The sequence below is a fragment of the Phoenix dactylifera genome, chromosome 16, assembly GCF_009389715.1.
Source record: "Phoenix dactylifera cultivar Barhee BC4 chromosome 16, palm_55x_up_171113_PBpolish2nd_filt_p, whole genome shotgun sequence".
Taxonomy (NCBI): domain Eukaryota; kingdom Viridiplantae; phylum Streptophyta; class Magnoliopsida; order Arecales; family Arecaceae; genus Phoenix; species Phoenix dactylifera.
Window position 1 is genome coordinate 8,708,810 of NC_052407.1, and position 13,941 is coordinate 8,722,750.

Sequence of the window (13,941 nt, forward strand, 5' to 3'; positions counted from 1 at the left end):
TTATTTAAATATAATTATAAATATCATGGTTAACTTATGATCGATGCTGTGGTTGAAATCTGGCTTGAGGGTGACCATGCCGGAGAAGTCGGGAGAGCCGCCGGCCAGGACGGAGAAAGGATGGCACCTCCTGCGCTCTGGGGACTCAGCACAAGGCCTCACCGGTGGTTCCGGTGAGGACCCTCCGATAATTAAGTTAGAGTGGATTTTAGTTGGTCCAAAAGTCTCCAAGCGTTATTTGATGTAGGCTATTTATAGTCCCTGCAGAAATACCCAGATGGTGGAGGTATGGCCCGTCCTTATTATGAGAGAAGATAGCATTTGGCCAGGTGGTATGCATTCAGGGCTTGCTTGAGGCACACGGTGTAGGCCGTTCTTGTGAACGGCATGACGTTGGCAGGGTATGGCCCCTGGTTGACATGTTGTTGAGTGGCTAACAAGTAAAGCATGACGCGGTGATGTCGTAATATACGGCTACGTTGCGGGCGTAGGCGCGCGCGTGGAAGTGGCCGTGGGCGAGGTCGGGCTCGCTTGGAGGTCGCAGCATTTACTTGGCGAAGTTAGCTTGGTGAGCACTGAGGTCGGGCCGACTTAGAGGCCGCGACATATATTCGGTGAGGTCGGCTTGGCGGACTCTGAGGTTAGCCCAGCCTCCTCGATTCGAAGATCAGCTCGATAGGGCGCCCCAAGCTTGGGCCGGGGCGTTATTATGGATACCTACGATCGACGAAGCCTCTTAGATATTTGGTCGATCCTGTAGGGCGTCTCGAGCCCGGCTTCGGACGTCATTACTTGCCCGGAGGTTGTTCGGCCCTAGATCTGCTCGTAGAAATTAGGTGGCTCCAGGCAGGACGATCCATTTTGCCTCCCATCAATCGATATAAATAAATTCGCGCTGTAACGTCTCAAATTCGCTCTAAAGTTTCTAACAACTTACGATCTAACCAAAATAAATGCTAGCCAGTAGTGGCACACCTAATCGTGGGATAACAGCATCTCTCGGTGCCATGCCGGCAGCATGCAAACTGTGCCCACGCTGCCCTTATTTTCTTGAAGGGCGAAGAGGAGAAAGAATGCAGACGCGTACGAACCACCTAACCCCCCTCCCGTGACGGTGGAGGTACGCAGGGTGGTCGCACCACGCGTTCCTCCTCAGCTATCACATCTCAAACAGGGTACAGTCCCCAGTCTCCACTAATGGCCAGAAAACGTGGGCCCCATACACCATAGTTGAGATTCAAACTGGGGCCCACTCCCAGAGGCTCCTTGGGCCGCACGAGAGGGACAGGGCCTGACACAAGTGTCGAAACGGAGCGTTCGGCGACGCAGCACCGCCCGCATGCGGCCGCGACACGCACTGCCACACGAGGAATCGGCGACTTTCCCTTCTTTTTTTTTCTTCTTTCGTTTAGAGCACTTTTTTCCCCGGGGGCGGAACGGGTTCCGGTGCCGGGCAGCGCCGGAGCTGCCCGCCGTCGTTTTCACCGCGACCGGGGCACGTGGGTCCGCTTCGACCGTTCCCTCCTTCCTTTCTTCTCGGTCTTATGCCGAGCCGAAGGAAGAATAAATTCCCTTTGTCCGCTACCGCTCGCGATTGCCGAGAAAGCGAAGAATTTGAGCAGGCCAAGGCCTTTCCAGCGTTCGTAGCCTTAATGAAGACGCGAGACTATTTCCTTTGATGGCATTCCACGCGGCACTACGTGATTGGACATCCGCTTTCCAACAATAAATGCCAGTTGTCATGGCCGCGGTATCAGGAGAAAGTTATTCACAGAGTATCCAACTATCCACCCACTCACACGTGCCGAAGTTGCCGCACGATCGTAAATGCCTGCCGTGTGAATATTCTCAAACCAAATTCCAAATATATAATTATTGATTAATTAATTACTCAACTTTAGTGAAGAGTAGTTGGAATTAATTACTCAATATTATTTGTTATTAAATTTCTATTTGTTTATGACTCGGCTGTCCCTCTACATATGATTACAAGAGGGTCAATAACTTCTTGTAATATAGTGGTAATGAGTATTGTTTTTCATTAATAGGAGAAAACCATTCATTAGATACATTAATACAAATTAAGTATACATAATAGACTAGCCTCCTATTTCACTCAAATATGATGGTGAATGAATCACTTCATGCCATATGTATTTACCAAAAAAAATGTAAAGCTATAAGGCGTCATGAATTAGAGGGATTTCAAATCATTCTGAAGATAGGTCAATAATTCGAAGTATATATCACAAAAACTTTAGAATGGTGTTTAATATTTTATAAGCTAGCTCTGGCAATGGCAATGTCCCGCTTTGTGCCTTAAAAAAGATTAAAAATCACTATTTATCTATCCCCAATAGCTCAATTTTATCAATTAAAATCTATCTAGCATGTGATGCATATGCTAAAGATTACTTGCCATTATATATGACAGTAAAACCTAGAAGTCGAGTACTTTATTGCCTTTTGCAGCCTTTAGTATTTTTTATATATAAATAATCATATATTTAAAAATTACCACTAGTGCTTGCATGATGGCACCATCCCTTACCACCTGGATATAGAGGTAAGGGTTCGATTTTTGCCGATATCATCTCTTGAGGGACAAATAGGGTAGATGATAGAATGTGAGGATTAGTCCCTCTGAATTTTCAAAAAAAAAAAAAACTTAGAACTCTATTTGGTTTGCGCAAAAAAATCTAAGTAACTGTGATCAACAAAAAAATAAAGATGAAAATCCTATGTCTCACGCGAAAGATGAAAAAATAGCATTCTGAGAATAAAAATCCTATGTCTCATGAGAAAGAAAAACTTATGAAGGACATTGGAAAACCACTTTCCTTCCGGTTAGAAATTAGGGTCTCTTTTTTTTTCCAAAAGCACTTTAAGCCATTAAAATCTATTGGTAAGATTTTTTTATTTATAATAGGTACTTATTTTTGTAGAAAGTAAATGTTTAATAAAATATAAGTCACTCTAAAATATGCCACTTTCTCATGATCGACTAAATATACCAAAACTATTTTTTCAGGTATCATATTTTCAGAAATTATTTTTTTAGAAAAAAATATTTCGTTAAGAAAAAATTCTTTCTATGAACCAAACAAGTACTTAAAAATTAAAAATAAATACAATTATATAGGGTGTGTATCTTCTCTCAAGCCTACATCGATTTTTATTCATTTATTATGCATGCACCCCATCCTAGTGGAATACAACTAATATGTGCACCAATTCTACGGCACCATCTAATTGCATTTTATCAGTAATTTTGCTTGTTGGATTTGAAGCTTCTGCATGTTACACACTTCTCATGTGCCCTATAATATTTGCTACCCACAATTTTATATATAAACACTTGTTTAAATAAATAAACTTCTATCATTCAACATCTCCAATAAGAAAACAAGATAATGCATTGGTTCCAAGAGGCGCATTTATCATATTTTATTAGCATTACAAATTGACATTCATCAATACACCCAGGAATGTATATTAATGAAGCGGATGACTGGAAACATACTAAGAGTATGCATCTCACAATATATTCTCTTGTAATATTTATTTTTAAAACTACAAATAAATGAATTAATGGTTGTGATAAGCAACACTAAGATTGGGACAAGCAACTCCGTGATTTGTGTAGGAAGTCACGGGATAACTATAATTAATTGGAGATAACCATATCTGATCAAATCTATTAGAGTATAATATATGCTATTTGGAGACTAATCCAATTATGTCTCGTCCACATTAGGTTTTTAAAAGACCATGGAATGGATGAGGATCGAATAATATACAAGTACTAAATCAGATATCGGGGCCTACAATTATGATGCTTAATCATCATGGTTGCTGATAATCCGGTGAATTAATGGGTCATTAGCCCCCTATCGTCAAATCCCGGGCCGGGAAGGAATGATTTGATTAAGGAGGTGATGGAGCTGAATCACTCACCCACGGTGACAAAGACCAGTCTCCTGCTTCCCCACCCACAACGAGACAAGGTTGGAAATAAATAAGAAATAAATCTATGAGCATGTAGTTAGATGAGACACTGGGGCACGGTTTCTAATTCTATAGGACTGGGGTGGCGGTTTTGACTTGGGGGAAGGAGGAACACCAACCCCAACGCCACTCCTGAAGCATCCAAAGCTAAACCCGGAGTAAAACCAAGCATTACTATGGGGCCCAAAGAAGAGCTCCATGCCATTGGTTCAACAAAAGGGAGCGTTTGAGCGACCAGTCGTTTTGGTACTCGAGTTGGGTCCCAAAGCTTTGTTATATAATAAATTCACCAACTAGCCAACAAAACTTCCAAACCGCCCATTGCCATGCAACGTATCCCCACCGTCCATTTCGTCCACCTGCGGCGATGCGAGGACCAAGAAGTCTAGCAACGAGCCAAGCAAAGCATTAAGAAGGAATTGATAAGGAAAAAGCTCACCTCCCTTTCCTCTTTCCAACTCCCACCCCCTTTCCGGGGCCAAAGCGGTTTGTTCCAGAGTCCACAGTGCTGCAAAAGTCTCTCTGTGCGTGTGTTTGTGTGTGTGTGTGTGTGTGTGTGTGTGAGAGAGAGAGAGAGAGAGGGGGAGCTAAAAGAACATACGGTTCCTTTGTTTTTATATTTTAGAGGTCTTTTTTCTTCTAGAGTTGATGGAAGAGATCAAGGGGGAAGAGATCGGGGGGGAGGAGATGGAGGAGGGGAGCTTGATTGAGATGTTGGGCTCAGGAGAGGAAGAGGGATACCTTTTTGGTCCACCCTCTTCTCTATCGTCTTCTTCTTCTTGTTATTCTTCTTCTACGACGGCCTATATGCTCTATTTTGGTGGGCATGAGGAGGAAGCCGTTCCCCTTCATAGGATTGCCCAGAAATCGAGTGATTCCTCTTTGTCCTCGCTCTCCTCTTCTCCTCCTTCTACCACTACCACTGGTACCGTCACCAGCTCCAAGTCATCAAAGGTATGCTTTGCTTCTTTGCCTTGGTTGTTAGTTTTTTTAGCTTTGGAAGTGTGAAGAATAGCTGATGGTGGGCAAATAACTCTTTATCTGTCAGAAAAAAGTTGAGGCTGGTAGAGGTGGAGCGGGAAGGAGGACAACCACAGCTAATAACACTACTACCCACGCTTCTGTTACGAGTAAGAAGCCTAAGACCGAGGGTTCCTCTAGCCATGGTTCGATCAAGGTCTGCTCTTTAATTTTTTTTATCTGTGGATTTTTTTTGTTAACGATTTTTGGGTTTCATTCTATAGTGAAATCTGTTTTAACTAATAAAATGTTCATGGTGGTGAGAGGTGATCAGGTAAGGAAGGAGAAGCTAGGAGAGAGAATTATAGCATTGCAGCAATTGGTTTCACCATTTGGCAAGGTGAATGCTATCGTCAATCTATTATCCTTAGTAGAATCCCTCTCTCTTCCTCTTAGTTCAAATTGAATGCAAGAGATGGTAATTTCTTATTATAACTAGAATACTGGTGGTAGCTAGCTAGGTGAGAACTAGTTGGTACAAAATTTTCTGGTCTGATTGACTTTGACCGTTGGGAACGCAGTCGGATACGGCCTCGGTTCTTCACGAAGCCCTTGGTTACATCCGGTTCCTCCACGACCAAGTCCAGGTGCGTATGTGTTCATCACACCCTCTCTCTCTCTCTCTCTCTTTCTCTCTCTCAATCAATTACCATTCCTCTCACATGCTTCTCTTTCTTCCTTCTGTTCTTTTGTCTCAGGTTCTGAGCTCTCCGTACCTGCAACGCCTGCCATCCTCTGGTCACCTGCATGTAAGGCCAAGTCCCTCTCTCTCTCCCCCCTCTCTCTCTTAGTCTATTTTCTTTTTTTCACTGATCAACAGTCTCTATATTATCTTCTTTTCTTTTTCGAACTTAATTCCAATGGAGGAGGAGGAGGAGGGGAGAGAGCTGGAGACGAGAACGAACGATCTAAGGAGCCGAGGGCTGTGCCTCGTCCCAGTGTCCTGCACAGAACACGTGGCAAGCAGCAACGGTGCTGATCTCTGGTCCCCAGCGATGGGAAGCACCAACTCTTCCTCTTCCTCGACGAAGCACTAGGCCATCCTTTCCTCTCTTCCAAGCGTTTCTTCTTGGGTTCGGCGTCTCGTTGCTTGTGTTTTTTCTTTTGCTTTTTATGTTGCCCTTTTGGGTTCAACCCCGGGCCTTGGGCTGCTACTGCTTCCTCGTTTTTTTTGGGTTAAGGGAACAGTCACAGAAGAAAAGAAAGTTTACAGAGGAATAGAGGGGAAAAAATAGGGGTGGGGCTGGAACTTCAGAAGAAAAGGTTGAAAGGAAAGGACAATCCTTTAACAATATATATATATATATATTATGCCTCTGTAGCATAGAACATATTAACGCTAGGAAGAAGTGAAGCATTGTTGTTTTTGTGGGATTTCCTCTGCTATGGGATATATATATATATATATTTAATGAATGCTTAGGAGTTACATGGATTTGGATTACGACAGCCACATGCATTGGTTTGTCACTCGTTATCAAAGTTAAAGAAAGAAACTCCCTTAAGCTTATCAACTTATGGTGTTTGACTCCTGGTTGATGAATAAAGGCGCCGTACCATGGAAGGTTGTATGACTCGGAGACTCTTGGATGCACCCTTGTCCTGGATAAAATCCTTGCATTATGAGGAGACTTGGGGAATATTTTTATCATCAATTAACCAGGGGCTGAGTATAGTGCTAATGAAAGTAAATAAGATTGCCTTCGTCCGCATTTGATGAACACAAATGAGTGGTTGCATCAACCAAGAAGTTTGAGCTATAAGTTACAGCAATACTAACAGTGAGTTGGAATCTCGGTCTTCCAAAACTTAGCGAGGCTTTGAAGGCAAAAATTTGGCCAGGGTCATGTAGCTAGATTATGTCGTTGGATTGTGTTCCATGTGTTGTCGCACGGAGGGGAGTTTTGAGGGATGCCATGCGGGATTTGATATACGGACTGTCTCCATTTTTGGACACAGCTTGAAGCTATCAGCCCTGCAGGACCACCTACACCTTTGTGAAAACCCCTTCCTTGTTCCGCCAAAGAGAAAAAAAATCATAGCTAGTGAATCTGCATGATCATCAGAGAGTTTACAATGGATATTAATGGGCTTCTTGATTTGGATCTTCACCAGGCGTAAACGAGTCTTCCATAACATCAACAGAGTACCTAATGGTATAGTGGGATCGAACACAATCCTTCTCATGAAAAAGAGCATGGATTCTCTATGGTGCATGCAATGAGCTGCAGTGTACTGTATCGTACTCGATGGCTGTCATCACTTGCGGTCCATCTTTCTGATAAAGGCCATGAAGTTTGATACAGAATTCTATGGGGCAATCCATGCATGCACCCCAAAGGGGACTGGGTCCATGAAACATTGCCTTGCCTCGCTTTCAGAAGCAGGGGAAATGGCATGGACGTCTGAGGAGTTCGGGGACGCTGCTCCTTAGAGGAGACATCCCACCAAACAAAGCCGACTCTCCCAACGAATAAGAAAAGGAGAGGGTGACTGCTTGTGGATCCCGGACACACGTCAACATGGGTCAATAATATTAATATAAACACTTAATAAAGACATCAACGGCCTTCAAGACTTGTCACGCATTAAGATAGCAGATAAAATAAACACTTATGATATGTACATGTTGTCTTGCTAGAAAAGATGGTATATGTAACTAATTAGCATGCAATCAAAGAATGTCCATAGGTTTTGCCTAAATTGAAGAAGGATTAGGCTGGTGGTCCATATTTCACTTTGCAATACTCTTGAGCACAAATAAAACATCAATCTACACAGTCTGGTAAATCATGCAAGGTGATGTTCTCTGTAGAAGCAACTCAAAAAATTCTTGTCACCTAAAGAACAGATTGTTGTTTTAGCACACAAAAAGTTTTTGAACACATTAGTAGCCTTTAGTAACAATTGGACCCCTATTTCGACATATTCTGATTTCAATATTTGACACAACAAAACGATAATTGAACTATCTACGTTGGTACATCCTGATTTCAATGTTTAATACCAAAACATTCATAATAGAACCATCACAGTTTTAAAAGTAAGTGTTTATGCTTCTATACGGCATCTATCTCTGTTTTTTTTCATGCGCGCATGTACGTATGTATGTACACAAGGCATTTGAAGCAACCCCGATTGTAGAATTGTGGTAACCATAACCACAGAAATCAAATCTTGATCCAATTGCAATGCCAGCATAATTGGAATTTAAAAATTGACCTGAGGACAGGTTACTTGTTAGAAAGCAACTTCGCTTTGAACCCAAGTTGAGCCTTTATAATGGTTTTGTACAACTAACACAATATAAAACAACCAAAGCACAAAACTAAACTAGAACTGAAAAACTTTATACAGGAAGGAAAACTGGAAATTTTCATTGTATCAAATAAGTGACTCATTTAGGCCCTGAATTAAGAATACCACTAATAAATAAATTAACCTTTTGCTAAGCAATGTGTGCTGGATATCATATTTGAAGGGCTTGTGGATGACGAAAGATCCTTCTCAGCTATCCTCCACTCTTCACTATCCCCCCCGCTCTCTCTCTCTCTCTCTCTCTCTCTCTCTCTCTCTCTCTCTCTCTCTCTCTCTCTATATATATATATATATATATATATATATATATATATATATATTTTTTTTTTTTTTTTTTTCTCGGCACATCCGCCCTGTGGTAGTTGTAAGGTTAGGTTCCATGGCAACAATTAGGGCTTATTTGATTGATTGGACTGAAAATTCTACTCGATTCGTGAATTAGACTAGTACGACCAGCAAAATTCATTAGGATTACAACCTGGGATAGGCCTATATTCATAAATACCTAGTATAGCTATAGGGTGGGTCGGCCGAATCTCATAAAGAGGGAAAAAAAGGATTTACCTTGAATTCAATAGAATTTTCAGCTCAATCATCCAAATAGGCTCTTAATTTTTGTTTCTAAATGGTTAATTTAGTGAACAGGCTCGGCACTTTGGAATGATTACCGGAGGCATGAGAAAGTATGATGAAAAATTTAGATCCAAAAAACCTTGTAAACAAGACTATTTGGTTACACCATGTTGGACGAAAGAAATGAGTTGGGGAGTTTGAAAAAATTGAGGATCTCATCAACTTATGATCACAATCCCCAAATTCTTCAAATCGGGTCAACTTGGCCAAATCCGCTATATATTTCAGTCCGAAGACCTAGGCTGGAGTGAAGGTGGCCATATGGGGATCTTGGAGATTGGGAAGCAGGAGGGCACCTTGAGCTATTTGGAGGTCCCGATCACGGGCCGACGCTTACGCAAGGGAGAGTGCACTTCCTTGAAGCAAAGCATCAGGAGGAGGCTTGAGGGCTGGCAGGCGGGCATTATGTCTATGATGGGCAGGATCATGCTGGTATGGTTAGTTCTTAGCTCGATCCCTATCTATCTTTTATCCAACATCTTAGTGCCCATTGCAACACTATGATGTCTAGAGCGTCGATTTAGGAACTTCATTTAGTGGAGGCAGGGGCAGCAGTAGCGTCCATTTACTTGCATGGGACACGATCTGCCAGCCGACCAGATACAGGGGATTGAGGATCTACTCCTTGATTGAGCGGTGGGAGGTCTTTGCGACCAAATTGGCAGCTCGGTTTATTCTGGAGCCCGCGAGCCCTTGGAGCTCCTTGATGAGGGCCAACTATGGTGACCCAACGAATCCATCTGTCTTCTACGTGGGTCGATGCAGCTCCTTTTTATGGCGAGATATATGCTCCCGCGCTCCTTTGGTGATACTGGAGATTCAGTTGGAGATTGACGATGGGCGTGTAGTGGATGTTTTGTGGGATTGCTGGCTGGCTGGCGTACCGTTGAGCAGGTGGCCCACCTACTTCAACCTTGGAGGGTTGGAGGGGGCACATGGTCTGTGATCTACTGGTCCCAAGTGAGTGAGGATGGGATATGGACCTTGTGCGACGGGTGTTTGTCTAGTAGTTGGCTGAGTCGGTGTTCGCAGTGTCGCTCCCGACAGGTGCGATGGAGGATCGGCGGTTGTGGGGCCAAACTAGCAGGTCAGTGGTGCGGATCCGAGATCTTCTTGGGCTGGTCAGAAAGTCTGCGGCACGATAGATTGAGGGAGGGGGGGGGGGTGGATCTGGCGGCTGTGTATACACTCTTGAGTAGCTTTGTTTGTTTTGAAGGTGGCCTGGGGTTGTCTGCCCGCCAGGGAAGTGCTGGCTCGGAGGGGTATGAGTCTCGCCCCAGGTTGCAGAGTTTGTCAGGAGGCGGAGGAGTCTATCTTCCATGTTCTGTTCGGGTGCCAGCGAGCTGCTCTGATTTAGGAGTGCCCCTCATATTCTTCTGATTTGTGCCGGGGGTGGGCGTCGATCAAAATTTTTTTGGTCTTCCTAGCGGAGTCCTTTTGGCGGTCCGACTGGTTGGAGGAGGGGATTAGGGCGGCTTATCTGGCTTACCACTGCTGGCTGGATAAGAACGACCAAGTCTTTGAGGATAGAGGTGTGCACCCGAGAGTGGTAATAGATAGGGTCTTATTTTATGCGGTGGAGGTCCTTGACATCATTGCGTTGTCATCCCTTGGGTTGGCTAAGAAAATTTGGGGCTCTCACTCTGCTCTTGTAGCATCTAGGATCATGCTCGTCTCCTGTGTACAAGGAGGCCAACTGTGCTGTGGACTGGATGGCTTCCTATATGGCTTATTATTCTAAAGGTATTATTTGTGATAGATACGATTCTATTCTGTCTCGTTTGCACTTTTTACTTTTTTCTGACTTCATTGGCTACACTCACACTCGGTGTGTGTTGCCGATGTACCAAAAATAATAAATTTATATCGTAAGAAAATTAGATACACAATTAAGCATTAGTGACTTTGAAATGTCCAACTTTTTCATAATTAACTAAATATGTTTTTTTTTTTCTTTCCTTCTTTGAGATTAAATGAGTACCATAAGTTGCCGCCTCGTCCCAAACTTTTATATTGAGGCGCCTACCTTTTGTCAGCATAAGTTTACCTGACAGGCATCACATCAATCTTAACCGAAAACATCTATCCCTTTCATGAACTCATAGATAACAAATGCAAGCTTCAATGCCAATAGTTATAACCCTCGGAGGCATTGACACATTAATTAATACAAAGAAATCAAAAGGAAAAGTTTTTTCTTTTGGCGAGGAGCTCGAGAACTGGCTTTTAATCTTAAAATAAAAAATTACTATAAATTCTTTAATTTTTAATAATAAAAAAGATATTGGATATTTCAATCAGACTTTTTTTTTTTTTTTTGGCCATCGAGATGAACAACTTCACTAAAAACTAAAGAGCCACTCTGCATGTGCTAAGGTCAGTAGTTACGGCAACACCATAGTCAATGCACGATTGCATAATTATCGCCGTGTGCTGCTCACATGGGACGGTTTTATATTGTAAATATGCAGCTAACCATTACTTTGCAATTAATGCACGAGATGCCAAATTAGGTAACGAATTGGTATACTATCCTAAATAAAGGAGTGGCTCGGAGTTCCTCATGTAAGCTCATTCAGAGATTTTACTCTATAAAATTTTTTTCTTCTACCATGTTGCCTTACATTCTGACTTAGGCATCGGAGCGTCTCCTGCCGAAATCTTTCCAGCAAGCGGATTTCTTTTAGATCAACTCCGGAGGAGATCAGTTCTTTTACACCTCGGTCGTCTTATTCAGTTTGGTTCTTACTGACCTCAAAGTAAGCCAAGCAGTGCTCCATCCTCGGTTCGGAATTCAGCGACAATATATAGTATATAAGATGTTTGAAAATTGTCGTACAAATTAAATGCAATTAGGTTAGTAAATGTGTTTCAGCTTAAACCACTTGTTCCAAAAGAAAAACTCAAAATAACATGAAATTTGTTGGATTCATCAAACATTTTAAGTATAGCGTAGGTCAACTAAAACTTTGTCAAAGAAAGCACCGGTTCTGCAACTCAACTGTGTGGTAACATGGCATCTTAATATCCTGGGAAATTCAAAGTACATCAGATCTTGTATCCACATTTTGCCTTCTAGCTCTCATTTTGCAAGTTCTGATATCCAGACTACTTCCCACATTTTAGGACCATGGCCACCTGATATCTTATCAAATATATAATTTATGAGCATACTCATGAGAAACAACTCAAGAAGAATGAATCTTTGTTTCAGTGATAGATGACCAAGCTTATAGTACTGTTGTTAGACTTGAACCATGTCATATATACCTAGTTTTTCCTGAAATAAGAGGCATCGACTTATGCAACTCGAATGGCCTGTCTTAAATTCCTTTTCGAATAACTCTCAGATTAGATAATAGTGTTGCACGTAGCTTCAAAACTGGATGCAAGCCACAACTTTGGGGTCTTTAATCAAGTTAAATCCCCACTGTAAATTATAGGTCAGACATGCAAATATATTTCCTTTCACAAAATCCTTACAAATCTCTCTTTTCTCCAAAATATATTTTAGAGTTTTTAGATTCATTTATTTTTCATGCTGGATCCAATTTATGTGTATGCATAAGAAATTTATAGATAATTCATTAAATATCCAAAAGTCCTCCATTCTCTAAAAGCATACTTCAAATAGCAATGAGTTAATTCAAGAATTTACCAAACTTTTCATACACACATAAGAGATTAACAAGGACGATAAGTGAAAACATGCTCCTATAATTTTAATCTGAAGAATTTGGATAGCAGAATATAGCATATATAATTTGATATTTAGAAATTTATTTCTATAATGCTAGAGCGCAGAAGTTTCTGTTTTGCAGAAAGTCAGTTATAAACATATAATATCATAAATACAATAATCAGAAAATTGAAACCTGAGTGTGGATGCGATCAGAAAATTAATTTACAGACATTTAAAACATAATTTACTTTGAAATTCCTAAAATAATGCAGTGTCTGCAAGCAACCATTCTAGAAAATATACTTTTATAGTTTCATTTTCTAAAAGATAATAACTTTGTTATAGATTCTCAGAGTGCAGTAAATCGTCTCTTCACTCTCAAGTATCAGGACATGCACTAAAACTTGCTTTATTTAATCAGAATCAAAAGTTATGAGTGGGGTACCTTAATCAAGATTTTCCACTAGAAATTGATCATGATATCCTCTTCTCACCTCCATGATGTATTCTCATGGGATCAATTGGATCAAAATCGTTTCTCTCTCACCCTCGATCTCCGACGCCGAGCACCTGCACCTTTTCAATTTCCGCTGCAATCTTTCTCTACCTCGCCGTCTACTTTTGCCCAGTGAAGCTGCAGTTGCTTGATCCGTCTCTCGAACTCCTCCACACGGTTCAAACCAACTAGTTTTAATGGATCTACCCACGGTTCGACATGAACTGCTGGATTCTGCAGCGGCTCGCTTCCTTTTGGTGCGATTTGTTTCAATCACCAGTAAATCCAGACGGATCCCATCTTGGCTCGGCATGAATCGGATGATTTGGTTTGACCTGGACGGCCTGCATGTAGGGATAGCAATCGGGTCAGGTTGGATCAGATGTTAGTTGGATAAGATGCAGGCCGGGTAAAAAATTTATTAACCCAAATCCAACCTGCTTATTAAACATTCAAAGTTTCAAATCTTAATCTGATTTGTTTATTAAACAAGCAATCTGATCTGACCCACATAATCTATTTATTAAATAAGTTAAATGGATTAGACAGATTTTTAATGAGTTAAATAGATTTAAGTAAGTTAAGCGGGTTGGGTTAAATAGGTTAGAAACAGATTATGCAAGTTTCAAACAAATTAAACAGATTAAACCAATTGGATCATAACCCGACTCAATTATTAAAAGGATCAATGAATTTAACAGGTCAAAAATTTAAAATTGAATTCGACTTATTTAATAAATAAGTTTAAACGGCTTGACTTATTTATAATTTAAATTTATTTATA

The 13,941-nt window shown here is 41.3% G+C and overlaps 1 protein-coding gene and 1 long non-coding RNA gene across 4 annotated transcripts; one reads left to right on the forward strand and one right to left on the reverse strand.

Annotated features, from left to right (window-relative positions):
* Positions 1-4,438: 4,438 nt before the first annotated feature.
* LOC103699173 (transcription factor bHLH153-like) lies at positions 4,439-6,444 on the forward strand. 3 transcript variants are annotated; one of them, XM_017841036.2, is made up of 6 exons: positions 4,439-4,962; positions 5,057-5,185; positions 5,303-5,368; positions 5,550-5,615; positions 5,727-5,777; positions 5,849-6,444. In XM_017841036.2, exons 1-6 carry the CDS (start codon positions 4,657-4,659, stop codon positions 6,005-6,007), a joined length of 777 nt encoding a protein of 258 aa, XP_017696525.2. In that variant the 5' UTR covers positions 4,439-4,656; the 3' UTR covers positions 6,008-6,444. The 3 variants fall into 3 exon arrangements, with proteins under 3 accessions (XP_017696525.2, XP_017696524.2, XP_008779448.2); XM_017841035.2 differs by having other exon boundaries at positions 4,440-4,962; positions 5,898-6,444; XM_008781226.2 differs by having other exon boundaries at positions 4,441-4,962; positions 5,895-6,444.
* Positions 6,445-11,888: 5,444 nt separating this feature from the next.
* LOC120104059 lies at positions 11,889-13,487 on the reverse strand. Its single transcript, XR_005506506.1, has 2 exons — positions 13,107-13,487; positions 11,889-12,117 (listed from the first exon to the last, which is right to left on the reverse strand). It is a non-coding gene; the product is annotated as an uncharacterized LOC120104059 (long non-coding RNA).
* Positions 13,488-13,941: the final 454 nt, after the last annotated feature.

Coding starts and splice junctions, on each gene's coding strand:
- LOC103699173 (XM_008781226.2), top strand. CDS start 4,657: ATGGAAGAGATCAAGGGGGAAGAGATCGGGGGGGAGGAGATGGAGGAG. Junction 5,186..5,302: donor CTAGCCATGGTTCGATCAAG/GTCTGCTCTTTA, acceptor AGAGGTGATCAG/GTAAGGAAGGAGAAGCTAGG. Junction 5,778..5,894: donor CATCCTCTGGTCACCTGCAT/GTAAGGCCAAGT, acceptor ATTCCAATGGAG/GAGGAGGAGGAGGGGAGAGA.